Raw genomic sequence first — 24,984 nt, forward strand, 5'->3', positions numbered from 1 at the left:
ATCGGTTGGGATAGGATGGGACAGCAAATGATACCAATACTAAAGATTTTACGTAAAATCAGCCCGCCTCCTACCTGTTGTTCTGCTCCGGATAATGGCAAAGGCTGAACTCGCCATATTTGTGAGCGGCAGCATATCCTACTAATAGTTTCGTGCTTTCAAGCCTTCTCTAAGCGGAACTCAGGGCTGTTCACCTGTGGCTTAAGCGGTATCGCGGGTCACTGTGGCTGTGGGTAGGCACTCACTAATGCCGGAATTGGTAGATAGCTGATTCCCGTAACTATCTACATAGCTTAGCGTAAGCCGCAAACACCGAGAGATAACAGTGACAAGAGTGGAAGCTAAACGGCAAGATAAGGATAGGTATACAGGATGCCAAGAATACTACTAACAAGTTGAGCTGTCTACTAGGTTATCCGATTGCTACCTAATAGAAATCCCGAGTCGTTTATCGTGTGTTGGTCAGAGCGGGTTACAACATTCCCGCACAAATTCATCTCTGCCAATTCAGCCCGTGTTCCACATAATTCCACCCGTCAAGCCTGGACACAACCCTGCCTACCTATGTATGCCAGGCCTGACCCTCTCGTTGGGATGGATGGAAGACAAGCAGAATATGTTGCTACAGGAGGTACCTAGGTACTTAATGTATGTAATGTGACATTACTAAGAGAAGCTTGACTTAGGTACCTGAGTACCCACTAAAGTGTAGTGGGTGAAATGAATATGAGAGCTTCAACTTTTTTTTTTTTCACAAGCTTCAACTTGCGTACCACTCCAACCACGGATCTACTACCCGCGCCTACGCCTGTTTAACGGTTTGCCGCCAATCCCACTCGGCCCAGGAATCAAGAAGAGAAAACCCTCGGCGGGACAGGAAGACACCGCCAACATGGATTCCGAATCGATCAAGTCCGAGGTCATCAAGCAGGTGAAGACCCAGTACGTCATGGACAACGCGCGGCAGCTGATCGAGGTATGTACCAACGCCCACCAACGAACGACGCGCCGGGCCAGGATGCGCGCGCGGGGTCCCCAGGCTCTGCCGACCTCACTAACCTCTTTCTCCCCTTCGCTGCCGTGCAGAAAATCAACGAGCACTGCTTCGAGAAGTGCGTGCCAAAGCCCGGCACCTCGCTCTCCAGCGGCGAGCAGACCTGCTTTACCCAGTGCATGGAGAAGTACATGTCCGCGTGGAACCAAGTCAGCTCGACCTACATCAGCCGGTTGCAGCGCGAGCAATGAGCCCGAGCGCGCGGAGCCGCTGGCTACACGAACGCACGCCTGTCCCGACCGACCGACCGACCCGTTCGAGGCCGCCCACCACAAACGCTACTTACGCACCCACCCACCCATACACATATATAAATGGGTATATTCATCCACGCCTGGCTCGGTGTATAGTCCGCAAACGAGCATCCTATAGGGAGGCGGGAATAGGAAGCAGGATAAAAGCAGGAGGAAGAAGGGGAGGACGTTCTCACGGCGGCGTATTTGGGACAACAGGCGCATAGATATGTACATTTACAAAGGTGTCTCTCTCTCTGTCTCTCTATCCTTCTGGTTCCCTCTCCGAACAGACACCGGGGACGATCTAGCTGGAGAAGGATGTCTAATATTGGTAGACTGGCGGGAACGGGCGTATAGATTCCCCTCATGACTTTCCCTCCTCCTCGGGGGCCCCGCTCTCCTCCTTCTTCTTTCTCTTGGCCTCCTCGGCCTCCCGCTTGCGTGCCAGGTACCTCTCGCGCGCGCTCGAGACGTCCGACTCGGTCTTGCGGCTCTTAGCCGCGCGCTCGACCTCCCGCCGCTCCGCCTCCTCCTCCTCGAGGGACCGCTTCAGCGCCTGCTCCAGCTGCGCCTCGAGCATGCGCGTCTGCCGCTCGCGCATCGCCTGCTTGCCCCCGGCGCCGACGAACCCGCGCGCCCGGTCCCGGTCGTCCCGCCGCTCCGCCCCCCGCCCCGCCTCCTCCGCGCGCCGCCCCTGCTTCCGCGCCGCGCTCAGGTTCAGCCCCCCCCGCAGCAGCTCGCGCTTGTCCACCACCTGCCCGTCTTCGTTGATCGCGACGGAGCCGCCCTGGGCGTTGATCTCCCGCGCCACGTCCGCGTCGGTCTTGGCCTTCTCCTCGTCCCCCCCCCCGCGCTCCGCCTGCTCGCCGGGGCCGGCCTTCGCCCGCGCCTCCGCCGCCTTGACCACCTCGGCGTGCTGTCGGTCGCCCCTCTCCAGCAGGTCCTTGTAGAAGGCCGTCATGCCGCCCGTCTTGTTCTTCCGCGCCTCCTCCTCCTCGCGCCGCCGCTCCTCCTCCTCGATCCGCCGGTTCTCCGCCTGCTGCCGCTTGTACGCCTCCGTGACGAACTTCTCCTTGTCCGCGTACTCTTCGCCCTCCTCCGCGCGCTCGCGCGCGATCTTCTTCTCTTCCGCGATCAGCGCGTCGCGCTTCCGCGTCGCGGCCGACGCCATCAGGCTCTTCATGTACTTCGGCTTCCTCTCCGCGTCGTCCGCGTCCTTCTTCTTCTCCGGCTTCAGCGAATCGTAGACGGCGTCGTAGTCGTATATCGAAGGGTCCAGCTCTTCCGCAGCATCCTTGTATTTCCGCGACTCCAGCGAGCTCGATAGGTCCCCGTACATCGAGATTTGGGGTTTCTTGCTCTTGCTGCCCGGGGGGGGTCGCGTGGGTGGGCCGGTTTTCGATTTCTGCCCCGACTTCTTGTCCGACGTATTAGACGATAGCGTCGGAAGATCGTCGAGCTCGGCTACTGTAGTCGCACGAGGCCCGTTGGCCGAGCCGTTTACATCGTCGTCTGAGCCGTCGTCGTCGCCGAACATCGGTTTCCTTTTGGGGGGTGCGGGTTTCGAAGCGCCAGGCTTCTTGGTCAAATTCAGACCGAAAGATAGGCCTGGTTTGCTCATATTTCGTAGCTGTGTCGATCAAAGCGCAGTGAAGCCAGAATCCAATTATTATAATTAGAAGTCGTCCGGCAAGTTATATTTGTTGAAAGAGAGCAGCGTAAGACGCGTTGATTCTGGAAGCTTAGTTTGGCGGAGAGTAGCTTGTACTGAGGATTGCAGCTCGACCGCGCGGTGCATGAGACAGGCCTGCGATAAGAGATAAGAGATAAGATTAAGCTGATGTTCTTATCTTATCGACTGTATCTACCTACTAAGGTAGGTAGGTACCTAAGTTAGGTACCTCCTAGTACGCAATTGTGTCAAATCTATCCCACCTTCGACTTCCTCTCTTCCCTTTTCCATTGATTATATTCTTCAAACCGTCCACTCACACTATCCTCCCTAACCCTTTACATCTAGGGAGAGGTTACGCAACATGTACATACGATAGCTATGGATGCGCCGTTGCCCAAGAGGCGACATATCCTCTCCTCTATCAACCCAGAGCACGCTGCAATCTCACCCGAGCCGGAAAATGATCCAGTAGCTCCGGGCGCTTCGCCTCGAGGGGAACCACCCGACCCAGAGAAATCCGCGGGAGATACCTCGGAGGCAAGAGAAAGGAAGACGACTAAATTTCGCTTCAAATCGAAGAACTCGCGCTCTCACCGCTCCTCCCGACACGATGACCGAGACCGCGACCGGGGCCGAGACCGGGATCGAGAACGAGAACGAGACGGGAATAGTGTCGACGAGGGAGGGTCTTCAAGTCACCGGCACCACCGTCGCCGCCACCACCACCATCACCGACGGCACAAGCGGCGACGCACGCGCTCGCCGACACCACCCAACCCGTACGACCCACCGCCCCTAGACCCGGACGCGGCGTTCCGGGAGGCGCTCTTCGACGCGATGGCGGACGACGAGGGGGCCGCGTACTGGGAGCACGTGTACGGGCAGCCGCTGCACATCTACGGGCGGGCGGGCGGTGGCGGCGGCAGCGACGCCCACGACAACACGGACGGCGGCGGCGAAGACGGGAAGCCCCGGCCGCTCGAGCAGATGGACGACGAGGAGTACGCGGCGTTCGTGCGGCGCAAGATGTGGGAGAAGACGCACGAGGGCCTGCTGGAGGAGCGGGCGCGGCGCGAGCAGCGCCGCCGCGAGGACGAGGAGCGCCGCGCCGAGGAGGCCCGGCTCGCGCGCGACGTCGAGCGCAGCCTGCGGCGCGGCGAGGAGCGGCGGCGGCGCCGCGCCTGGCGCACCCGCTGGGACGAGTACGTGGCGGCGTGGGCGGCGTGGGACGGGGCGCCCGCCGGCGTGCCGTGGCCGGTGCGCAGCGGGCGCCGCGACGACGTCTTAGCCGACGACGCGGCGGCCGCCGTCCAGGACTTCTACGTGCTCGGCGCCGGGCCCCCATCCGGGGACGAGCCGGAGAGCGCCGAGGACGCGAGGGACCTCCTGGCTACGCTCAAGGAGGAGCGCGTGCGCTGGCACCCCGACAAGATGCAGCAGCGGTTCGGGGGCAAGGCCGACGACGAGGTCATGCGCGGCGTTACCGCCGTCTTCCAGGTCGTGGATAGATTGTGGTCGGATACCCGGGCTAAGAAGCAGTAGCAGACGGCCCACGCGAGGGCACTTCATTTTGTCGAGCAGACGGGCTACGCGTATGAAAGGTTCGGCTTTATTGCTTTTTTTTAGCGTCTGCATATCTACTACGTAGTATGTAGAGTGCAACGTGGATATTGTGGTGAGGGGATAACAATCACGCATAGTTAGAGCATCTCTCGAGTGTCGACAGCAATCTGGCTATACAGATGCGTCAGACTCCTTACAAGGTAATTCGGTCTCGCCCGGATCTTGAACTATGATACTTTTAAGACTCGTAGCATTTCTACTTCGTGAACTAGACTCCACGGGTCTAAAGCTCTTTCTCGCACTCTTCAGCCTAAGGTTTACAGAGCAAGTGTCTAGGAGGGGAGATCGTGCTCAGACCCCGATTTAAGGCCGTACTAATGACAGAGCCAGAGCATCAGGTCCCGTCCCCGAGCACGGGGGAGACGTATATATTACATATCTCGTAGTACTACCCGAATGGGGGTGGGTGTCGCGCGACGGTGACGGGCGATTCAGCGTCGCGTCGCGGCGTTATGAGTCAACGTCGAAGTTAGCCACGACACCGTAGTGGTCGCTGATCCAGGGCTTCTCGTAGCCTTGGTCGAGGATGTAGCTCTGCTGCATCGGGTTCCAGAGCTGGATGTCGATGCCGAACCTCTCGAAGCTGCGCGGAGTGAGGGGGCCGGTGAAGAGGACCTTGTCCATGCGGACGGCGGGGTGGCGCGTCTTGAGGGCGGTCTGGGCCTGGGGGCCCCAGGTGTGGCTGTCGGGGGCGTCCTCGCGGCCGCCGAGCTCGAGGTAGGCGTCGCGGAGGCGGTTCTCGGAGTGCAGCGTGCGGTCGTAGGCTTCCGTGGCGTTGAAGTCGCCGGCGACGACGCCGGCGCCGACGGCGGGCGACCGCAGGTGCTGCGCGATGAGCCACACCTGGCGCGGGCGGTAGGGCGGCAGGACGGACAACGCGTCGAGGTGGGTGTTGCAGAGGCGGACGGTCAGGGGGGCGGCGCCTCCGGCCCCGAGCTCCACGTCGACGAAGCAGGCGTCGCGCATCAGGCGCGACTTGCTGTAGTACACGCGGAAGCACGAGGCGATGCGCAGGCGGCGGTCGACCAGCGCGGTCGTGCCGAACTCCAGCTGGCCCCACGCGCCGCTGTCGAGGTCGGTGACGTGGAAGCGCTCCCGGATCCACCCCCGGTCGCGGATCCCGTCCAGGCTCAGCTCGACGCACTCCTGCAGGAAGATGACGACGGCCACGGTAGGCGGCAGCTTGCTCGCCAGCTCCTCGATGTGGTGCAGCGCGGCGTCCATCCGGGCCTGGGGGAAGCGCGGCCGCGCGTCGACGTTCCAGCTGTACAGGGCGAGACGGCGGAGGTCGAGCGCAGGCTCGACCCCGGCCGGGACCTTCTTGCCAGGGCCGGCCTCGAACCGCATCCACTTGTGTGTGTTGTCGTCATAGGAGTAGTAGGGCTGAGGGTACGGCTGATCGAGCTTTCGCAAGGACTCGTCGAACGGCTTCCGTATCCCGCTCGGCGCGAGCCAACCCTGGCTCGGCCGGGAACTTGGGAAGACGGCGCCGCGTACGCCGCCCTGTCTTTTGAACGACCGGCTTAACAGTGCTCGGAACATCTGAACACGAGCACAGGCATAGCTGGGCGGGGTTGCGGTTGAGCGATGCAGCGGCAGGAAGGCCAGGATTTCACCACGACGAGCACGAGAAACAGATTGGAGTTGTTGTGCTGCCGGATAGAAGGGGGAATTGGACGGCTGGTGAAGTTTTCTGTCGCGTTGAAGATGATGGGTGGGAGGGCGAGGTTCAAGAGTATTTTCTACGCAGCAATCTCTCTCTCTACGGATACAGTCCGAATTTTGGTTGCGTATTACCCTAGTGAGACTTGTGGATATACCTACCTACCTGGGTAACGTCTCCATTTACCCACCCCTAGGTACCTTAGGTACCTCGGACCCAGTGATGTAGGTACGTAGTAGTTCCGCCCGCCTCTATCCTAATCGTTCCCCCTTTTACTTATTGGTATGAGGTAATTTTCGTCTCATGAAGTCCTCATCACATTTACTGCCTGAACTTCCCATATCCGGGGAGAGAAATAGCAGTGAGGAGTTTGGCATGTACCGAAGGTAGACAATACCAAACCGGGCGCCATAGAGTGCCTACCTACCTACCTACCTAGGTAGTAAGAAGATAGGTACTTATTGGCATTTTGTCTTTGGAATTGCTAAGGCTGAGGGTATCTAAATACGACCAGAAAGGGGTTTAAAACCGTAGAGAAGGGCGAGTCAGATTCTCGTCGGCGATCCTTCTTAAGGCATCGTTGAGGTAATCTACAAAGCTCTCTCGTATCCTCCCAGGGCCCATGTTGCCCACCCCTTCGAGGCCGATACCGCCCCTATTCAGCCCCATGTACGCCCTCCGTAGACGCTGCAGTTGAGGCAGCCCGACCTTCCTGCCGGCTGGTAGCTCCACGACCAGTTGCTCTCCCTCACCGTCGTTAGCCTCACCCCTGGGGATATTGACCTCGTCGCCGCCGTCGTTGCCCTGTTGATCTAGGATCCGCTTGACCACGTCTTGCGTTTCGCGGTCGAGCACGTACAGGTAGTCCCCGCCGGCGTCCCGGCTCCGCTGCACCGTCGCCTGGTTCGGCTTCACCGGCTTCCGGGCCGCGCCCGCGACCGCGTCCCAGATGCTGTCGAAGACCTGCCTCGTCTGCGCCTCGTCGTCGTCCCATATCAGCGTGAACAGCGGGCTGTCCCACCGCGTCATCGCGTTCGGCTCCTCGTACCGGAACACGAGGTTCTCCCAGTTGTCGGGCTCGTATGCGCCCTCCTCCGCCTCCTCCACCCTACTATCTTGTCCATCTTCCTCCCCGTCCTGCCTTACCCCCCCTCCCCCTCCCCCTCCCCCTTCCCCAGCCGCTGCGCCGCCCTCGCGCCGCCGGCGCCTGCGCGCCAGCCTCTCCTCGTTGACGCGGCGCGCGCGCTCGCGCTCGCAGCCGACCTGCAACACGCAGCTCGGCGTGCGCGCGGCCTTCGCCTCGCAGAAGAGCTGGTACCGCCAGCCCTTGATGTAGTTGAGGCCGTCGAGCACGACTATGTCGCGGTCGCTCAGCACGCGCTTCACCGCGCCGTAGACGCTCGCGCGCGCATCCTTCTCGTCTGCGTTTGCCGACCGCGTGTGCGCCCCCGGCGCCGCCGACAGGTCGTACGCGGTCCGCGGAATCGACAGCGTCTGGTCTGAGATTAGGTGTAGGCGGTACTTGGGCGCGCTAGATTTCTCGTCCTTCTCGGGGGCGAGGGCGGGGGCCGGACCGGCGGGGCTGGCGCCGGTCGAGGGCGTAGGGGTGGATGTTGTCGTCGTCTCTCGAATGCGCTCCGAGAGGTAGTCGCGCAGCTGCTTCGCGCGCGTCGTCTTGCCGGACGTCGGGAGGCCCGTGATGATGATGAGCTGATTGGCAGTAGTACGCAGTTAGCATATGTATATGTATGCCTGGCCAGCTGGTTGTATACCTATGGAAGTGGGCAAATGCACATTGAGAAAATACTTACAGGCATTTTTCGTTGGTGGGTATGTCAAGGTAAAGGAGTTTGGCAGCTTAGGGTGGGCGAAGCTGGATAGGCTTGGACGAAACTTCCCAAGATCCCCGCGGCAGAACTACAGCGCCTATAAACGGAGGCAGATGCACTGAGGTCACCTTGGCAAAACCCGGCGGCATGGAACTATCAGTTATGAGTATATTTCTCTTTATGTGCATACCTATCTACCCAGGTTAAAACTAAAACACCCACATAGAACTGAATTCTATGCCCCCCGACTTGTCTGGCAAAAACCCCACCCGCTCTCAACTAATCGGTTTGCCAAGGTATCCGGCCTACACGTATTCCTGCACGCTTCTAAGCCGCTGCCGCAATACTCCCGTCGCCTAGGTGGGTAATTTCCGTCAACTTCTGTTCATCTCGAAATCTGCCCACCTCTGTTCAGAGGGCTGCTGGTAGCTAGTCGTCAGGGTCGCGCCGACGCCCTCGACGACGGCGACCACGACCATCTCCATCACCACCCCCATGCCGAGCAGGATGCTAGGGTCGCCCAGCGTCGGGTTGAACTCCGGGCGGTTGCCGAACGTCGCCTCGGCCGAGTAGGCCAGCCGCACGAGGAGGAAGGGCAGCGCCGCGCCCACCGCCAGGACGAGCCGCCGCGAGCCCGGCGCGACGCGCGAGATGCGCGCCGCCACCAGCGCCGCCGCCAGCGCGAGCAGCACGTACGCCGCCGCCATGAGGCCCACGCCGGCCTTCGACAGGCCCGACGCCTCGTATCTGCCGGTCCCGCCGAGCGCCTCCGGGGCCTGGGCGCCGCCGACAGCGCCGAGGATGAGGCCCGCGAGCGCGACGAGCTGGACGAGACGCAGGTGCCTCTCGGTCACGAGCGGGGGCGCCGCGGCGGATTTCGGGCCTGGGCCGCTGCTGGTGGTTGCGGCGGCGGCGGCGCGGCCGACGAGCGCCAGCTGTACCATGATGAGCGGCGACAGGCCGACGTTGCGCAGCGTCGCGGCCCCGACGTACAGGCTCGCGTTCCGCGGGTCCGTGAGCGTCCCGAGCTGCAGCGCCGCGCCGAGGACGCGGGCGACCGCGAACACGATCAGGTAGAGCCACCCGGCGTTGCGGCCGAATCCGTGGCGGGCGGCGAGCCACCCGGCGACGGCCAGCGCCGGCACGTAGACGGCGATCTCGGCGATCGAGATGTTGTCCCGCTCAGTGAGGGCCATCTGAAGGGGAAGAGTACGATGGCCTGGGGATGTCTGCGTGTTGATGTCGTAGTAGGCAAGCGCTTATTGGTATAGGATGATCACTTCGCGACGTCGAAAATCTGTCCAGAGAAACTTGGTGTTTATTGTTTCGGATCGATGAGGTTGACACTCCTGGCAAGCAGAACTCTCACGCCTAGTCTCTATCTCATTATATACCTATCTGCCTAGGTACGCACACATCGTCCTCAGCCGTGCCGTTGCGTTGCTATCGAGGCTTGTGCTAAAACTCATTGACCCAGAAGGCCTCCACTGTCTCTCTTAGGCGAATGCGAGTGCGATCCCTGGATCGGCGCTCAGATTCGGGGACGCGCCGCTTATTGGCTTGCGAATGGAGCTAGATCGCCAAGCCCCTGTCAAGCTTCGCCAAGCCGGGTGAGGCTGTGGAGTTTCCAGGGAGTGGGACAATGGGGTTTCTCGACATAGCACGCTCTGGTTGGCGCCACGACGGCTTAGATGAGCAGCCTTGGTTTCGCATTGGACTGGCAAGGCCTAATCTCCTATTACCCGCACCCACGGGTGCTTCCTTATACGCAAATTCGTACAAGACCTAGCATCCCGAGGATTAAGCCACGGGTTTTCGCGAGCGTGTTAGAAAGCACGACTCCACCGCAGGCTTCGGGCTTAAAACGGGTTGCTCGCCGGCTTACGTTGGCGGAGACGCCGTGGAGCTGGATATAAGCATACTGTCGTCGCTCTAAAGCACCTAGGTACGTCGTACGGATCGGTCCCGGGCCCCTTAAGTCGATGCGCCCCGTGTCCACTAGACAGACAATGTCGACCACTGTGCCGCTATGATAGGCCATATATATCGTTCGGCGCGGATTGCCGTCTGGCTTAGACTAGAGGAAGAGGGCAGCAGTCACGCTGTGAATCTAGTGTACTATGTCGAGTCTGAGTTCGAGGTGGATTTGGTAGGTACTTCGGAAACCACCGTAGGTTAAGAGTATATATGTGCATATAAGCCTTGTCTCCGATGGCCTCCTCAAGGGTGATTATACTCCACAATATATAGCACACTATCACGTCTCGTGTGGCTAGTCTACGTGTGCACACGCATGGACGCAAGTACGCATCCTCGGTGCCCTTCCTACTGATCTATCCAACTAGACCTTTCAGACGCTTCAACCCCTAGATCAGGCCATCGCCTTTAGTACTCGTCGATGAATAACTACTTAAATCTCTTGTGTAATGGGCCCAATGTCATGCTATTATAGCTATCCCCCCCCCTATATTTCAAAACTGTGTATAATAACAGAGTCGCTAAAAATAGGTATTATCAATATTGTCTCGCCCATTGAGCCTCACCCTGGGTATCGCCAGACGCCGTGCAATGCAATGCGGTTCTGTACTCTTCAGTATCTCTTCCCAACCAGCCCTTCTCACCAACTATCGAAGTTGCCGAACCCGCCCACCTTAGCTTTCTTCTTGGCGGGCGCCTCCCACGTGTCGACGTCGTCGACGTCCTCCTCGACGACCCCGTCATCCGCAGCGCCCTGCCGCTGCTGTTGCTGTTGCCTCATCGCGGCCTTAAGGTACTTCCCGACGCCCTCCTCGCCTCCGTCGCCGTCGCCGCGGTCGACCGTGCCGTCGCGCCTGACGCGCTTGCCCGTCCACGTGAGGCGGTCGTCCTCGGTGCCGCCGGTGCGCCGGACTTCGGCCTGGGCCTCGGCCGCGCGGTCGCGCTCGGCCTTCTGCCGCAGGAACTCGTCGAACGGGTCGACGTAGACGACGACGTCGCGGATCGCGATCTTGTTGAGCGGCCGGTCCGAGCCGTCCGTCGGCGCCGCCTCCATCTTGGCGAGCACGTCGGCGCCGCCCACCACCTTCCCGAAGATCGTGTGCTTCCGGTCGAGGTGCTTCACCGGCCGGTACGTGATGAAGAACTGGCTCGAGTTCGTGTTCTTCCCCTTGTTCGCCATGCTGACGATGCCCCGCGCGTCGTGCGTCAGCGGCCCGTCGAACTCGTCCTGGAAGTTCTTGCCCCAAACGCTGGTGCCGCCGCGCCCGGTGCCCGACGGGTCGCCGCCCTGGATCATGAAGTTCTTGATGTTGCGGTGGAAGTTGACGCCCTTGTAGTAGCCGTTCTGAGCTAGCCGGGTGAAATTCCAAACCGCTCTTGGCGCGTACTCGGTCTGCAGTTCGATGTTCAAATCCCCGAGGTTCGTCTCGATCCGCGCGTAGCCTTTTATCTTGACCCTCTTCGGCTTTAGCATGTATTCCTCGTCTGTGAGGGTGGCTCGCTCGCCGCTCGTTTCGGGAGTCAACCCGGTACTCGTGAAGCTAGCTGCGGCTTTGCCGGTAGTGTACGCCGCCGCATTGTAGGCCAGTTTTCTATCCTGGATCATGGACGGTCGGACACTATTGCCCGGTGCGGCCTTAGTCACGGCCTTGGACGAGCGGTTGACATCGCCAGCGGCCTCGCGTTCTCTTCTTGCCTTTTCGACAGCCTCCTTCGCCCTCAACACCTTGTCGCCCACCCTGCCCAGAGCATTGATGTTTACATTGCCCTCTTTCCTCTCTTCCTCCTGCTCTCTCGTCAAGAGCGCATCGCCACCGTCCTTGAGATGCTTGAATTGGCTCAAATCTCTGGCGGCGGCATTCTGCGGGTCCTGGAGGGTGATGATATCGGAACGGCCGAACTCTACATCGTCCACCAGGTCCCGCCACATCTTGGCCTTGATGTTCATGCGCTCAACCGTCTCCCAGGCAAAGACGTTGGCGTAGGTCCCATGCCGGATCGCTACGATGTGCGTATTATCGGTGAAGACTTTGAAGGTAACCGGGTCGATCAGGTCTCCCTTTCCGTCACTGTCCCCCGTACTGGCACCCTTAGAATCGACATCGCCGTTGCGGGCAAAGTTGAGCTTGATGAGGTCGCGCGCTGCGAGGGGTTTCCCGTCGACGGGATTGGTCTGGTGGTTCTCAAGCCATTTCGATATGACCTCGACATCAAATATGGTTCCGTCGGCGGTACAGACGGGGTTCTTGAACGGCTGGAGGCTGGCGGCGCAGAAGTTGAAGGGCAGGCGTTTAAAAGAGGCACCGTTGGGGCCGGTTCGCGAGCCGGTGCTAGGCGAGAAGGCGTCGGAGGAAGACCACTCGGAATGGGTAATGTATAACTTATCAGTTCCCTTCCCCATGGTTGGCGTAGGTGGGCGATTCGCAGTGTTCGAGGCGGTAGAAGAGGAAGGGTTTAGAGGGTGCCGGCTGAGAAGCGGAATGGAGTTGGTCGCGACGACTGCGAATTTCAAGGCGAGTATACGCGACGTACCTGGGTACCTATTTGCGCGTATATTACGTTAAGGTGCAGCACCCACGGTGGATAGCGAGTCCTAATCCTTATCCTTATCGATAGATGCTAAGCCTCCGACGCTTACATGAGGTTGGGAGTTTCGACCTCAAAGTAGTCGGTACTTTCTACCTCCCCCGGTTACAGATTATAGACATGTACTATGTAAGTACCTATATACTTGCAGGCAAGGTTAAAAAAAAGTTTAAGTTTTTAAGTTGTTAAGTTCCATACCGGGAGGGGGGGGTCTACGGACAGTATGTCAGCAATAGAGTCGGGGTACGGACACGGTAACTAAATCTGGTAAGGGTTACCTATTCTTTCGAAAGAGCTAAAAGAATTATAGCAAGGGTCACGGTACCGACCTTATTACCTTCCCTTCTTATAATTTCAGGATGGTTTTTATAACTACGTAGGAACCAATGTCCAGACGAATATAATGTCTATATATTCCATAGGTACCTACCTACCTACCTACTTACCCTTCCTACCTACCTAGACCACCTACCTACCTAGACCTATTATCTTTATCTTTTTTCTACAAACACTATGATCTACTACCTATCTACAAACCTATCTTCGAACCTATCTACGAACCTATCTGCGAACCTATGGGAGCTAGTTCGCACGTAGAATCTATCTATCTTCGAACCTATCTTAAAACCTATCTACGAACCTATCTGCGAACCTATGGGAGCTAGTTCGCACGTAGAATCTATCTATCTTCGAACCTATCTACGAACCTATCTGCGAACCTATCTGCGAACCTATAGGAGCTAGTTCGCACGTAGAATCTATCTATCTTCGAACCTATCTACGAACCTATAGGAGCTAGTTTGCGTGCGTGGAATCTATCTATCTACGAACCTATCTACGAACCTATCTACGAACCTATCTACGAACCTATCTACGAACCTATCTACGAACCTATAGGAGCCAGTTCGCGCGCGTGGAATCTATCTACCTATCTTCGAACCTATGGAAGCTAGTTCGCGCGCGTGGAATCTATCTATCTTCGAACCTATGGAAGAGAGGTAGAAGGTAGGTAACAGACGTAAAAGATACAAAGGTACAAAGGTACGTACTTAGTAACCTAGAGGTAACCGGGTAATCCTATGGAATGTATCTTTTTTTAAAATAAAGATATTATATCCGGATGGTAACTATGTCGGGAAATGGTAATAATATCAGCCTAAAGTTTAACTCCTTCTTATCACGAGGCAGATACTATGTCCAGTCATAGAAAGGGTTGCTGACATAGTATCAATAGACCCCCCCCTCCCTGTATGGTTTTTAATCATTAAAGTCAAGTTTAAGTTAAGTTTATATTTTAAACCCCCTTTTTACATTAAGTTTTCATTTTTTAAACTTTTTTTTTAGCCACCCTGCTTGCAGGCGGTCGGCTCCACGTCGGTGCTGTGCGGGAAGTTTAGTGACTGGCTGTACCTCATAGTGGAGATAGATGAGGTAGGTTAGGTACCTCGCACACGCCGGCTCTCCGGTACTTAGGTAGCTCGGTACATGACCTGCCTAGGACCTCAGGCAACTGCTTACGGGGCATGTTAGGTACCCCCTCTATCATATGTACGTAACGTAGTGGCCCCAGCCGGAACGTGTGGAATGGAAATTCCACGAAAGCTGGCTCCAATCTACGTAGACTGGACGTGCGAGTGGATTCCCTCTTTTCCCGAACCAGCTCTCGTCGCTGAAACAACATCTACCAAATCTACAGCAGCACGAAGCCAAGCTAGGAGTCCCGACAGCCCTGGCTTTTCTTCCTTTCTTTTTCGACAGCTCGTCTTCCCTCTGCGAGCTATCTCTGCGCCGCCTCCAAGGTCTGATCTCGTCTTTCGTCGTGACGCATATTAAATAGGCAGAGCCTAGGCTGGGTTTTACCTGTCGAGGCTGCCTTGCGCGCCGAGGACCCCGAGTCGACGAAACGAACATGAAGTTATGGTCATCTGCTCTGGTTCTCCTGGGTCTGTCCCTGCGGACGGCCCAGGCATTGGAAGTTCAGATAGTATGGGGACTTCGCCCTCTCGTCGCCGTAGCTATGAGCTAATACTTCTCTCGCAGGACGATAGCGAGGAAAATCACCAACAATGCGCTGGTGCGTTCCCAACTCGTAGCCGCCTCCCAGACTGACCGAGATCGCCTTGGCTCACCAACCACGATTAGGCATGTATAGCAGAAGCTCCTGGGGCGGTCCGGTAGATCCTTTCATCCAGGCTATATTCCCTAATAGGGCCATCGAAGGCGACGAGGACCCCATCGTCAGCTTGATTATATTCGAGTGGAAAGACCAGGACCTGATCGGAGTCTGGCCCAAAAACGAAGCTCTCCCGGTACGCACGCTGCCATCGAAAGCGCCTCCTGTGTCCCTTGCTGAGATGCGAACTACGGGCTGACCGCATAACTAGAAGCAGTTGATTTGCGACGAGGAAAATGTCAGCGGCGGCGTGTGTGAAAAGTCAGATATCGGCAAATGGATCCTGTCTCCTAACGCAACCGAGAATTCAGAGAACTTGATCTACACCGAGGCCGTACACCTCAAGTCTGCGTTGCCTATCAACTATCCCATCAAGAAAACGGGCTATTACTGCATCGCTTCCTACGGCTTCAACACCAAAGACTATATGGGCGTTGTCGAGTTCCGGGAAGCGTACGGAGAGCTTCCCGCAACTCAGATCCCCAAGCTTCCCTTCTACGGAGGAATCACGATTCTCTACGCCGTGATCGTTGTGTACGTTTCCGAAACAGAACTCTCTATCGGACTCTCTACTGACGGCCATCAGGTTCTGGGGATTTCTTTACTACCAGCACAGATACGATATTTGTATGTGCCCTCACACCTGCTGCTGTCCCGGTCTGAGTCTAACCCGTTTGCAGTACCCGTGCAGAACTACATCACAGCCATCCTCATATTCCTCGTGATAGAGATGTTAATGACCTGGGGATTCTACGGTAACTCAATCGATCGGCCTCACACCGGCCAGCCTCGCTAACCAGCTTGACATAGACTATCTGAATAGGAACGGTTCCAACGTCGGCGCCAAGGTTCTGTTAGTCGTCGTGGGCATCTTAAATGCCTTCCGCAACTCGTTCTCGTTCTTCTTACTTCTGATCGTGTGTATGGGGTATGGCGTCGTGAAGCCCTCTCTAGGAAAGACGATGGTATATGTCAGGTGGCTAGCAATTGCGCATTTTGTCTTCGGACTCGTTTATGCCATCACCAGTCTGCTGATTTCTCCGGATACCGCAGGTACGGCCCTATGAACTTGCGAATGCTCAGGGAGCCGGGGAGCGCTAACTCGAATTCTTAGGACCCTTCGTCCTTCTCATCGTGCTTCCGTTAGCAGGTACCTTAACCGCCTTTTATGTGTGGACGCTTAACTCGCTCAACTTCACGCTTAAGGATCTGCGTGAGCGCAAGCAGTCGGTTAAAGAGGGCATGTACAAGAAGCTTTGGTGGTGCATTCTGATTAGCATCCTCGTCATCTTTGGCTTCTTCTTCTTCAACTCCTTCTCGTTCGCCTCGGCGTCCGACCCGGACTACGTTCCCTTCCACTGGAAAACGCGGTGGTTTATACTCGACGGATGGCTCAACCTCGTCTACTTCGCCGACGTGGCTTGGATCGCGTACGTGTGGCGGCCTACCGCGAACAACAGGAGATTCGCGATGAGCGACGAGATCGCCCAGGACGAGGACGGGGGCTTCGAATTCGCCGACGTCGGCGCTCCAGACGACTCAGACGAGGATGAGGAAGCGCACATCGGCGCCAAGGTCATCAACACGAAATCCGGAGCAGCGACAAGCACTACCACGCCTGGTAACGCCGCCGCGCCGTCGCAGCCCCCACAGAATAGAGCGCCGGCCAAACCGGACACGCCGCGGGAATCATTTGACGGCGAGACGATATTCGCCGTGGGCGAGGACGGTGATAGGTTCAGCGACGATGATGACGACGACGACGACGACGACGATGATGATGACACCAATCGCGGCGAAGGGTCTAAGCTGGTTACTAAGAAGAAATAGTGAATAGGTCACGAACTACGTGAAAAGGAAGGGGTGAACGAAGCCGGAGAGGTAAGGGTGATGCCGACGACATGCATTTGGGGCTATGCGGTTTCCCTTGCTGTACTATTAGAGGTATCCCATGCGCGGCGTTGGATGCTTAGCTTATCCTAGTCAGGCATGTTCCACGTTTTCACGTACATGGTGGGCATGCGTTGGTCAGTCGAAATTGGCTGTCCTCGAAGCAATCGTGGTGATGGCGGCCCGGCCCGGTCCGTCCCGCGCGGTGCGTGTACAGTAAGATCCCTACATGTTGCGGTAATGACGGAGAGAAAGAAAGCAATGGAACGAGAAAAAAGGTGGCGGTTCTCGGCTTATCACCTACTACCTATGAGCGGGATACAGTCCCCATCGTTTCCTTCTAGTGAGATGAGCGTGAGCATTGGTGGCTCGTATTATCGAACCTCCCGACTTGTATTGTCATCGTCGTACTATGCCCATATACCTACGACCGTGCGTTACTTTTCTTCTTCATTATCCCCAGTCCGCTGCTGCCTTGTTCTTGTGCCGTGCCCGGAGGCCCGCGATCCAGTGTCCACGTCGCCGCCGAAGCCGACGGGCCGGCGCTCCCCGTTGTGCTCAGGCAGGATGGCGAAGACCTTATAGACCTTGCCCATGCCGCCGGGCCCGCGGTCGAGGAGGCGGTTCAAGGAGCGGTCGATGCGCTCCCTGTGGGTATGGGCGGCCTTCTCGTCTATGCCGCCAGCAGCGGCGACGGCTTCCCCCGCGAGGGCGGCCGCGCGATGGCGCACGCCCATGGCCTCGAGGAAGTGCGCCTGGTCGACGGGGCCGTGACACTCGACGCCGGGACTCGCGCGGGTAGCTGCCTCAGCGAGCGCCATGAAGTCGACGTCGGCGCTAAGGTCGACGCGGCCCGGCGCCGCGAAGGGCGACACGCGCCGGTGGCGGCTGATGCCGCGCAGCGAGTTCGCGGGCACGGTGTCGCTGGGGCCGTAGTCGATGATGAGAGCGGCGCCCGACGGGCGGGGTTTTATAGGCACGGCGGCTGCTGCGGCCGCCGCCGCCGTAGATTGGGGAGAGGAGGAGGAGGCGGGAGGGCGAGGAGGGGGAAAGCCGCCGCCGATGCGCTGCGCAAAGTCGGATACGTACAGCGCGGCGTCGGGACACACCTCAATAATGGCGCCTGGCGTCGACTTCAGCGCGCGGTATCGCGGCGAGCTCTCAGGTAGGTACTGCGAGTGGCGCGTCATGGCCGGGCTGAGCGTCAGCTGGAACTCGGACACGGGTTCGTGGCGCTGCGCTGGGGGCGTGCCGAGATCGTCGTGCGTCATGAGCGGAGGCGTGCGAGTGACGACCATCTCGCGCCAGTGGTACCCCGGGGACGTCTTCGGAGCAGAAGTAGCGGTGGTGGCGGCAGACGAGGCGGGGTCTAGGCTAACCGTGGTTTGCGCTTGCTGCTGGCCCGGCGAGACCTTGACTAGCTGGAAGGCGTGGATGGGCAGCGCGTCGAAGAACTCGTGCGCCACGATGAAAGGCGTCTTGGTCGGGTCCTGGGGGATGGCCTTGATAGCGTCGGTCCAGACGATGGGCAGCCCGGCGTACTTAGAGGTGGCGTGCCAGCCCATCTTCGACTCCGTCATCACGGCGTCCTCGCCGCAGAGGAGGTTTTTCTGCGCGAGCCGTAACTCGGCGCTAGCTTCGACCAAGTAGACCGCTTCTATGTTCGCGGCCATCTCCTTGAAATTGTTCATAGTCTTGCAGGGAGGTAGCGGGCCAGGGCATATTAGCTCGACGAGGCCTGCTGCCGATCTGCAGATGGATGAATATACTCACACGTAGCATGTCATCCATCAGCGTCCCCTTCCCGGGGCCGACCTCGATGAGATGCACGCCCTGCTTCGGAGACCCCTGGGATATCCATTCGGCCACGAACCAGATGCCGACAAGCTCGCCGAAGATCTGGGATATCTCGGGGGACGTGATAAAATCGCCCTCTTCGCTGAACTGGTCTCGACCCTTCTCGGCCCCTCCGGTGTAGTACCCTCCAACGTCGGATGTGAGACACATGCGCATATAGCTGGCCAGGGGTATAGGCCCCGTTATCTAGACCCGTCAACCGTAAGTACAAGTACGAAGCGTGCCTCGACGTTCTACTTGTCTCACTTTAATAGCCTCTGTCAGCTGTTTAGCCAGCGGGGTGGACCATTGCTTTTCTTTGCACGCCGGCGTTGCTGCGAAGTTCCTAGAGCCCCAGACACTAGGAACAGAAGATGCTGGCTGCCGCAGTAGGTTGGATTCGACCCTCCAGCAGGCCGAGGCAGGCCTTAACAGATTTGGCCGCATCTTTGGCAGGGGGATAGCGGTATATATCGGTATGGCTAAACTGTCAATGCATCGTGAAAAGGCAGGGTGGTGGCAGCATCTGTTGAGTGTTGATAGTTGCAGAAGGGCGCCTGTCTATGAGTTGGTTTGCCGTATGGTTGGATCAAGGACCTTCTCGTGAGCACTCGAGGTATCCTGTACTTGGTGCGTAATAGAGACGCCCACCTATGTCTGCGTATATATACAAAGGGTGTGGTACAGGTACCTACCTTAGGTACACCTAGACATATATAGGTATGCCTTTGAAGCATAGAAATGCGTTGAAGTCCAGAAGTGCTTCCCTCATTTAGAATTTGTGCCTGGAGTACAAAGTGCCGGACAAAAAAGAGGGGCCCTGATTGGCCGGTGTCAAGTATCCGCCCATCTCGAAATGTCCGAATTACGTAGCTCCAGGGTCCATCCGTCCAACCTAACCAATCTCTCTTCTTCTGCCTTCATACTGTAACCGCCGTCCGTCCACCACCAATTTTCAGATGCCAGTGTCAATTGGGAGCATCCCGCCGACCCTCCGCTACCTTCGTTACTAGATCACCCATCCCGCAGCCCTTCTGAAGCATGGCACGGTGAATTGTTACTTTACCCTCTTCTCCTGCCCCCACGGCCTTACCGCTACACCACAGCAGGTAGCCACCTCCCCCTGCCTTGCCGGCCTGCCAACCTAGCCCATCCCCCCAACACAGAATACACCACCATGGCGAGCAAGTCCCGCTGGGCAGACACGGAGGAGGATACCGCACTTGAAGCTAAGCTTAGGCTCGAGAAAGAAGAGAAGAAACGTCTCAAGGCTGAGAAGGCGCGGAAGGCCGAAGAAGAGCAACGCGCCCGCGCGGCCACCGAGGCGGCTAAGCAACGAGCCACCTACGAGCAACAGAACCGAGACCTAGATGACCCCAACGATATACCACCCGCGAAGAGACGAAAATTAACACCGGAATTAAGCCAAGGTCGAGAGGCAACTGGAATACCGAAGCAAGTCATTCTCAGAAACGGAAGCGATGATGATAGCACGGAGGGCGGTGCGAAACTCTTACGCTTCGAGAGCGGCGGCTGGAGCAAGTCCCGTAGCGTCGAGAACTACGAGAAGCTAAACGACATCGAGGAGGGTGCCTACGGCTTGGTATCGCGCGCGAGAGAGTCGAAGACAGGCAAGGTGGTGGCCCTCAAGCGCCTCAAGCTCGACTCGATCGACCGCAACGGCTTTCCCGAGACCGCCTTGCGCGAAATCCAGATCCTCAAAGACTGCTCACACCGCAACATCGTCAATCTACACGAGGTCGTTGTCAGCGAAAGTAGCGACGACGACAATAATTACAACAGCAAGAATGCACCGACGCGCCACCACCCCCGACGCCGACCCGGCCTTAAAAACGTCTTCCTAGTGCTCGAGTTCCTCGAGCACGACCTCATGTCCGTCCTCGGGGACATGCCCGAACCCTTCCTAATCTCCGAGATCAAGGCGCTGCTGCACCAGCTCGCTTCGGGCGTCGGCTACCTGCACGACCACTGGATCCTGCACCGCGACCTCAAGACGTCGAACCTACTGCTCAACAACCGTGGCCAGCTCAAGATCGCCGACTTCGGCATGGCCCGCTACGTCGGGGACCCGCCGCCCCATCTCACCCAGCTCGTCGTCACGCTCTGGTACCGCGCGCCGGAGCTGCTGCTCGGCGCTCGCGAGTACGGCAGCGCCGTCGACATGTGGAGCGTCGGCTGCATCTTCGCCGAGCTGATCACGCGGGAGCCGCTGCTCCAGGGTAAGAACGAGGTTGACGAACTCTCCCGCATCTTCGAGCTCTGCGGCCTGCCGACCGAAGACACGTGGCCCGGCTTCCGCCGGCTGCCGAACGCGCGGTCGCTGCGCCTGCCCAAGACCACGGCCGCCAACACTGGCTCCGTCGTGCGCGCCCGCTTCCCGACCCTCACCAACGCCGGCGCCGCGCTCCTCGCCGCCCTGCTCTCCCTCGACCCGGACCGCCGCCCCTCGGCCCGCCAGGTCCTCGACCATGAGTTCTTCCGCCAGGACCCCAAGCCCAAGCACGAGGACATGTTCCCCACCTTCCCCTCCAAGGCCGGCCAGGAGCGCCGCCGTAGGAGGTCGACGCCCAACGCACCCGGCCGCGGCCAGCAGGCTGTCGACCTCGGCCCCGTCGACCTCAGCGGCATCTTCGCCGCCCGCGAGAGAGAGGAGAGAGGCGCCGGCTTCTCCCTGCGCATGGTGTGACCGGCCCCGCGCCCCTAGGTAAAATAAACAAACTGTAAATTACCCACCGATACTACGATCGCCCAGCGGGACACGAGCACAAGGCAGGCTCGGAGGCGCGCGGTTGGGAAGAGACATGCACACAAAGATCACTCCGAGTACCACGACGACCTAACGAGGCTGCTGGCATTAATTCGAGCTATGTAGCTGTGTTGATGTAGATACCCCATTTCCCAAGATGCCGTAGATTTCTATGAAGGCTTCGGCTCGCCTGTTTTATTCTCCATCCGTGCCAAAGGATTGCGCGCGCTCGTCGAAAATTTCAAACAGAACGCCATTACATGAGTTACATCCATCCCGTATTTCTCCGCGATTACCGTACATGCCGCGCGTACATACAACTTGCAAAAAAATGCGGCTGCCTTCGCGATGCCATCTCATTATATCTCCGCAAAAGATAATCTATGTGCAGTCGGCTCAAAACAGAGAGGGAATTATCACATCGTCTCGCCCGGTCCTACGGCACCTGGTTGTTCCCCCTTCGTGTGCTTCTCCGGTTAAACAATTGATACGAGGCCCCGGGCTACTACAATAACCCGGCGAAGCCCGTCACGTACCACGTGAAGCTGAAGATGGTGATGAGAGTCATGGAGATGGCGAAGCTGAGGGCCTGGCGGTCGAGGTCGCCCAGGGCGCCGCTGCACGTCGCGCACTTCCACTCGTCGAGGTCCTGATAGGGCCGGGCGGTGTACAGGGCGAAGCGGTAGTTGTTGAACGGCGCCAGGTACCCGGCCTCGGCGACGGCGTCGACCGACGATTCGGCGTCGTGGATCAGCAGGGTGTACTGCTCGACCAGCAGCGGGCTGGCGACGGCGCTCTGCGAGTACTTGAGCGTGTCCCAGGTGAAGGTGGCGGTCGGCTCGAAGGTCATGTTCTGCGTCAGGGTCCAGGTCGCGCTGGCGGCGGAGCACGAGACGAGCACGTTGATGCCGCTCGGAGTGCCCTGGAGAGAAGTGTAATTCCAGACCCACGTGATGGGCGTCGGGTCGCCGATTCTGTAAAGCGTGGATCCCGCGATCGGAGCCGGGGTAAGCATGTTCACACCACCTGGGGGGTCCATCGCGTTGAAGGTTCTATGGGTAGTTTGAGAAGTGCTATTGCCCGTGGCGGTGGGATTTCCGTCGTTGCTGGTCGGGCTAACTCTGCCGGTGTTAAGATTAAGGTTACTTGTCGACTCGCTGGTAGGTCTGGACTGCCTTGCTTCGGTCGATGTTGGCGTGGGCCTGGATGCTGCACCTCTTGTTAGTATTTTTCCCTTCATTCTCGCACGCGATGAACGAGACAGAACCCATCGCGCCGCGGTGACATACAGGACGAGCCGTCATCTTGCCGGACGACGAGAGCATCTACGTCCGGAAGCCAGCTTGGCCATGCCGACGCCAGAGGGGCCAAAGCCAGGGCAGCAGTCAAAAATTGACCAAGGCTCCTAGCTCCCTGCATCTTCCTGTCTTAATCGATAGAGCGTGGGGATGGATATTTTGACCGCGGCGGGTTTATGACTCGGAAAGGGGGTCGAGTGCGAAACGCGGCTAGTAATCGCTCGAGTCCGACGTCAATATTTGGGTTGCCCTCTTAAGGTTTCGTTGCTGTCGGTCGTCCGTACTCTTCCCGTCCGTACTATTCTCGCCCCTTTTCGCTTTCCGCTTCGGCTGGTGGTGGGTGTTGGTGGTCGTACGAATGCCGAGAAAACAACAAAACGCCAGGCAGTGAATGGGCAACTCGGACTGCTCTAGCAATATCGTAGACGGGGCCTAACTTCAGAACCAAGCGAGTGTTGTCGTGTGCAGATAGGCAGGGTATCCAAGCGAATGACGGATTACACGATGAAGAGCATCAGGTCTTCGAGAGGGTTCACTGACCGAGAGAGGGGAGAAAAGAAGGGAACGAAGGAGAAGCAGAAAAGACGGGAGGATGGGCTCACCCTCCAGGTACGTGACATTTTCCACGACACCCTGGGTCGGTACCCGCGTACCCGCCGGGTACCGACCTGTGCACACAGCAGAGCAGAGGCTGCCATTGGCCCAGGGCGAAGGAGCAGGACCAGGAACACGAAGTGCTGGCTTGTCGTATTACGGAACCCGCCGCCAGAAGCGGTTAGAGCGGCTCGGCTGGTGCGGTACATGGGGTCGCGCTGGTGATCTCAGCGCCCCCCCCTCGAGCGGCCAAGTGGTTGCTGTTGAGATCCGCAATCGTGGCTTAGTACGAGGAGCCTAGAACACACCCGTTTGGGTATTTGATTTTATTTCTATGTATACCGGTGTCTATTGATTTTCCGACCCCCCCTCTCCTCTATCGTCCATGAGTAGGCATCTAGATACCTACCTACATGCTTACCTTGGGCAGGTACTTATCCATTAGCATGGACGCTATGCGTTGGGTAGTTTCACCACCATCCTTACCCACAGTAGGTACCTTACGATACACTCGCGCACCCATCCATCACCCCACCAGCCGGCGGCAATCCCCAGCGGGAGGCAGATGTGTCTCGCGTCGCTTGCGTTCTCCTTCAATCTCGATAGTTAACACCGGTGGGTGCATGTAGGTAGGTATGTATGCCTCCCGGGCGCATCCGTCAGTTACCAACCCTAAAAATAAGACGGCGTCTTTTTTCTTACCTACATACCTGCCCGCATGCACCACGCCCACACAGCAGAACATCAATGACACGACACGACAACGTCGCATCCCTAAACCTACTTGCGACTACGCAGGAGCGCACAAATACCCGGTCAGCTCCCGCGTGGGGAGCGGTGTTACAAGTAATACCGGATCACGTCCTCGCCATCGCCCTCAGTCGTCAGGCTTCACCTTCCTGGCCCATACACCATTTACCTCTTTACCTGACATACCTATACAACTGCAATGCCAATTTATCCCTCCTTCAAAATCCTTTCCATCTCGTTCGGCTAGACGCCAGAACCTGATAGGACGACAGGCAGCCCTACACAATTCACTTATCAACTGGCACACCGGGCTCTTCACCCCAATATGCATGCTGTCGTATACGTCATCCTAAGAAAGTGCACTCCGTACATAGGTAGGTACACACAATAGACAATATGAGCGAGACACCCCAATCTATACCTCCTAATCAACATATATATATATATGTATGTGTGTATGTTGTGTGGAGAGAGAGAAAGAGAGAGAGAGAGAGAGAGAGAGAACGCATACAGCCCTCATCCCCGCCACCAACATGTCTTCAGGTGCCAACGCCCAAGTTGATACTCTTTGCTAGAAGTGGGATGGTTTCGGTTACTGATTGGTGCCGATATAAGACTCGGTATATTGAAGGACTCGTATCCCGTATTTCGCCGTCGAGGGGCATCTATTTGGCTTCTCGGGTGATAAGCAATATGTGGCAGGCAGCTGTCCGAAGTTCGGCACCATACATACAGCTCATACGAAGATACATAGATGCCCAAGGTACCTGCCAGTACGCATGGCGGTATCGACACCACATTGATATATTATCACGTGAACATGTGGACGCCGCCTCTTCTTCATTGGATTATGAAGCGTTACGCTGGGCAGGTTTCGGTGCGACATGCATGGTAAGATAGGTATACCACATAATATAGGGTTAGATACCTATGAAGAGAACCCGACGAGGAACGAGCGAAGGTCTTTGAGGGTTACATGGCCGGCTCGAGCTCTGGGAATTTCCTCCCAGACATGAAATACCTACCTCCTAAG

General features: G+C 57.8%; 11 protein-coding genes across 11 annotated transcripts; 4 read left to right on the forward strand and 7 right to left on the reverse strand.

Moving 5' to 3' along the window:
* The first annotated feature begins 303 nt into the window (after positions 1-303).
* GGS23DRAFT_568473 (Tim10/DDP family zinc finger-domain-containing protein) lies at positions 304-1,960 on the forward strand. Its single transcript, XM_051516400.1, has 2 exons — positions 304-976; positions 1,087-1,960. Exons 1-2 carry the CDS (start codon positions 893-895, stop codon positions 1,243-1,245), a joined length of 243 nt encoding a protein of 80 aa, XP_051371855.1. The 5' UTR covers positions 304-892; the 3' UTR covers positions 1,246-1,960.
* Positions 1,258-3,166, reverse strand: GGS23DRAFT_609597 (uncharacterized protein). Its single transcript, XM_051520280.1, has one exon. It carries the CDS (start codon positions 2,909-2,911, stop codon positions 1,655-1,657), a length of 1,257 nt encoding a protein of 418 aa, XP_051371856.1. The 5' UTR covers positions 2,912-3,166; the 3' UTR covers positions 1,258-1,654.
* A 1-nt stretch (position 3,167) lies between these two features.
* GGS23DRAFT_609601 (uncharacterized protein) lies at positions 3,168-4,850 on the forward strand. The gene has a single exon (XM_051520281.1). The coding sequence runs from the start codon at positions 3,344-3,346 to the stop codon at positions 4,505-4,507; it is 1,164 nt and encodes a 387-aa protein (XP_051371857.1). The 5' UTR covers positions 3,168-3,343; the 3' UTR covers positions 4,508-4,850.
* GGS23DRAFT_568479 (Endonuclease/exonuclease/phosphatase) lies at positions 4,776-6,365 on the reverse strand. The gene has a single exon (XM_051516401.1). It carries the CDS (start codon positions 6,128-6,130, stop codon positions 5,039-5,041), a length of 1,092 nt encoding a protein of 363 aa, XP_051371858.1. The 5' UTR covers positions 6,131-6,365; the 3' UTR covers positions 4,776-5,038.
* Positions 6,366-6,773: 408 nt separating this feature from the next.
* Positions 6,774-8,068, reverse strand: GGS23DRAFT_596919 (chromatin associated protein KTI12; the record flags this gene model as incomplete). The annotated part of the gene is made up of 2 exons (XM_051518542.1): positions 6,774-7,961; positions 8,063-8,068. 2 exons carry the CDS (start codon positions 8,066-8,068, stop codon positions 6,774-6,776), a joined length of 1,194 nt encoding a protein of 397 aa, XP_051371859.1.
* A 178-nt stretch (positions 8,069-8,246) lies between these two features.
* GGS23DRAFT_609609 (uncharacterized protein) lies at positions 8,247-9,596 on the reverse strand. Its single transcript, XM_051520282.1, has one exon. The coding sequence runs from the start codon at positions 9,274-9,276 to the stop codon at positions 8,455-8,457; it is 822 nt and encodes a 273-aa protein (XP_051371860.1). The 5' UTR covers positions 9,277-9,596; the 3' UTR covers positions 8,247-8,454.
* Positions 9,597-10,409: 813 nt separating this feature from the next.
* GGS23DRAFT_55447 (uncharacterized protein) lies at positions 10,410-12,592 on the reverse strand. The gene has a single exon (XM_051515543.1). The coding sequence runs from the start codon at positions 12,456-12,458 to the stop codon at positions 10,698-10,700; it is 1,761 nt and encodes a 586-aa protein (XP_051371861.1). The 5' UTR covers positions 12,459-12,592; the 3' UTR covers positions 10,410-10,697.
* Positions 12,593-14,119: 1,527 nt separating this feature from the next.
* On the forward strand, positions 14,120-17,035 carry GGS23DRAFT_609615 (lung seven transmembrane receptor-domain-containing protein). Its single transcript, XM_051520283.1, has 8 exons — positions 14,120-14,627; positions 14,684-14,717; positions 14,786-14,952; positions 15,028-15,350; positions 15,403-15,443; positions 15,497-15,571; positions 15,627-15,869; positions 15,931-17,035. The coding sequence occupies exons 1-8, from the start codon at positions 14,553-14,555 to the stop codon at positions 16,644-16,646; spliced, it is 1,674 nt and encodes a 557-aa protein (XP_051371862.1). The 5' UTR covers positions 14,120-14,552; the 3' UTR covers positions 16,647-17,035.
* GGS23DRAFT_55962 (DUF185-domain-containing protein) lies at positions 16,895-19,291 on the reverse strand. Its single transcript, XM_051515827.1, has 4 exons — positions 19,238-19,291; positions 18,810-19,163; positions 18,480-18,749; positions 16,895-18,400 (listed from the first exon to the last, which is right to left on the reverse strand). Exons 2-4 carry the CDS (start codon positions 18,987-18,989, stop codon positions 17,144-17,146), a joined length of 1,707 nt encoding a protein of 568 aa, XP_051371863.1. The 5' UTR covers positions 18,990-19,163; positions 19,238-19,291; the 3' UTR covers positions 16,895-17,143.
* A 35-nt stretch (positions 19,292-19,326) lies between these two features.
* GGS23DRAFT_568491 (kinase-like protein) lies at positions 19,327-21,388 on the forward strand. The gene has a single exon (XM_051516402.1). It carries the CDS (start codon positions 19,720-19,722, stop codon positions 21,247-21,249), a length of 1,530 nt encoding a protein of 509 aa, XP_051371864.1. The 5' UTR covers positions 19,327-19,719; the 3' UTR covers positions 21,250-21,388.
* On the reverse strand, positions 21,389-23,263 carry GGS23DRAFT_568492 (uncharacterized protein). The gene is made up of 2 exons (XM_051516403.1): positions 22,599-23,263; positions 21,389-22,518 (listed from the first exon to the last, which is right to left on the reverse strand). The coding sequence occupies exons 1-2, from the start codon at positions 22,726-22,728 to the stop codon at positions 21,815-21,817; spliced, it is 834 nt and encodes a 277-aa protein (XP_051371865.1). The 5' UTR covers positions 22,729-23,263; the 3' UTR covers positions 21,389-21,814.
* Between the last annotated feature and the right edge of the window lie 1,721 nt (positions 23,264-24,984).

Source organism: Durotheca rogersii, assembly GCF_024521655.1.
Source record: "Durotheca rogersii strain YMJ 92031201 chromosome Unknown GGS23scaffold_10, whole genome shotgun sequence".
Lineage (NCBI taxonomy): Eukaryota > Fungi > Ascomycota > Sordariomycetes > Xylariales > Xylariaceae > Durotheca > Durotheca rogersii.

Coding starts and splice junctions, on each gene's coding strand:
- GGS23DRAFT_568492 (XM_051516403.1), bottom strand. CDS start 22,728: ATGCAGGGAGCTAGGAGCCTTGGTCAATTTTTGACTGCTGCCCTGGCT. Junction 22,519..22,598: donor GCAAGATGACGGCTCGTCCT/GTATGTCACCGC, acceptor CAAGAGGTGCAG/CATCCAGGCCCACGCCAACA.
- GGS23DRAFT_609601 (XM_051520281.1), top strand. CDS start 3,344: ATGGATGCGCCGTTGCCCAAGAGGCGACATATCCTCTCCTCTATCAAC.
- GGS23DRAFT_55447 (XM_051515543.1), bottom strand. CDS start 12,458: ATGGGGAAGGGAACTGATAAGTTATACATTACCCATTCCGAGTGGTCT.
- GGS23DRAFT_568473 (XM_051516400.1), top strand. CDS start 893: ATGGATTCCGAATCGATCAAGTCCGAGGTCATCAAGCAGGTGAAGACC. Junction 977..1,086: donor ACGCGCGGCAGCTGATCGAG/GTATGTACCAAC, acceptor GCTGCCGTGCAG/AAAATCAACGAGCACTGCTT.
- GGS23DRAFT_568479 (XM_051516401.1), bottom strand. CDS start 6,130: ATGTTCCGAGCACTGTTAAGCCGGTCGTTCAAAAGACAGGGCGGCGTA.
- GGS23DRAFT_568491 (XM_051516402.1), top strand. CDS start 19,720: ATGGCGAGCAAGTCCCGCTGGGCAGACACGGAGGAGGATACCGCACTT.
- GGS23DRAFT_609597 (XM_051520280.1), bottom strand. CDS start 2,911: ATGAGCAAACCAGGCCTATCTTTCGGTCTGAATTTGACCAAGAAGCCT.
- GGS23DRAFT_609615 (XM_051520283.1), top strand. CDS start 14,553: ATGAAGTTATGGTCATCTGCTCTGGTTCTCCTGGGTCTGTCCCTGCGG. Junction 15,351..15,402: donor CTCTACGCCGTGATCGTTGT/GTACGTTTCCGA, acceptor GACGGCCATCAG/GTTCTGGGGATTTCTTTACT. Junction 15,572..15,626: donor AATGACCTGGGGATTCTACG/GTAACTCAATCG, acceptor AGCTTGACATAG/ACTATCTGAATAGGAACGGT.
- GGS23DRAFT_609609 (XM_051520282.1), bottom strand. CDS start 9,276: ATGGCCCTCACTGAGCGGGACAACATCTCGATCGCCGAGATCGCCGTC.
- GGS23DRAFT_55962 (XM_051515827.1), bottom strand. CDS start 18,989: ATGCGGCCAAATCTGTTAAGGCCTGCCTCGGCCTGCTGGAGGGTCGAA. Junction 18,750..18,809: donor AGCTGACAGAGGCTATTAAA/GTGAGACAAGTA, acceptor TGACGGGTCTAG/ATAACGGGGCCTATACCCCT. Junction 18,401..18,479: donor TGATGGATGACATGCTACGT/GTGAGTATATTC, acceptor CCTCCCTGCAAG/ACTATGAACAATTTCAAGGA.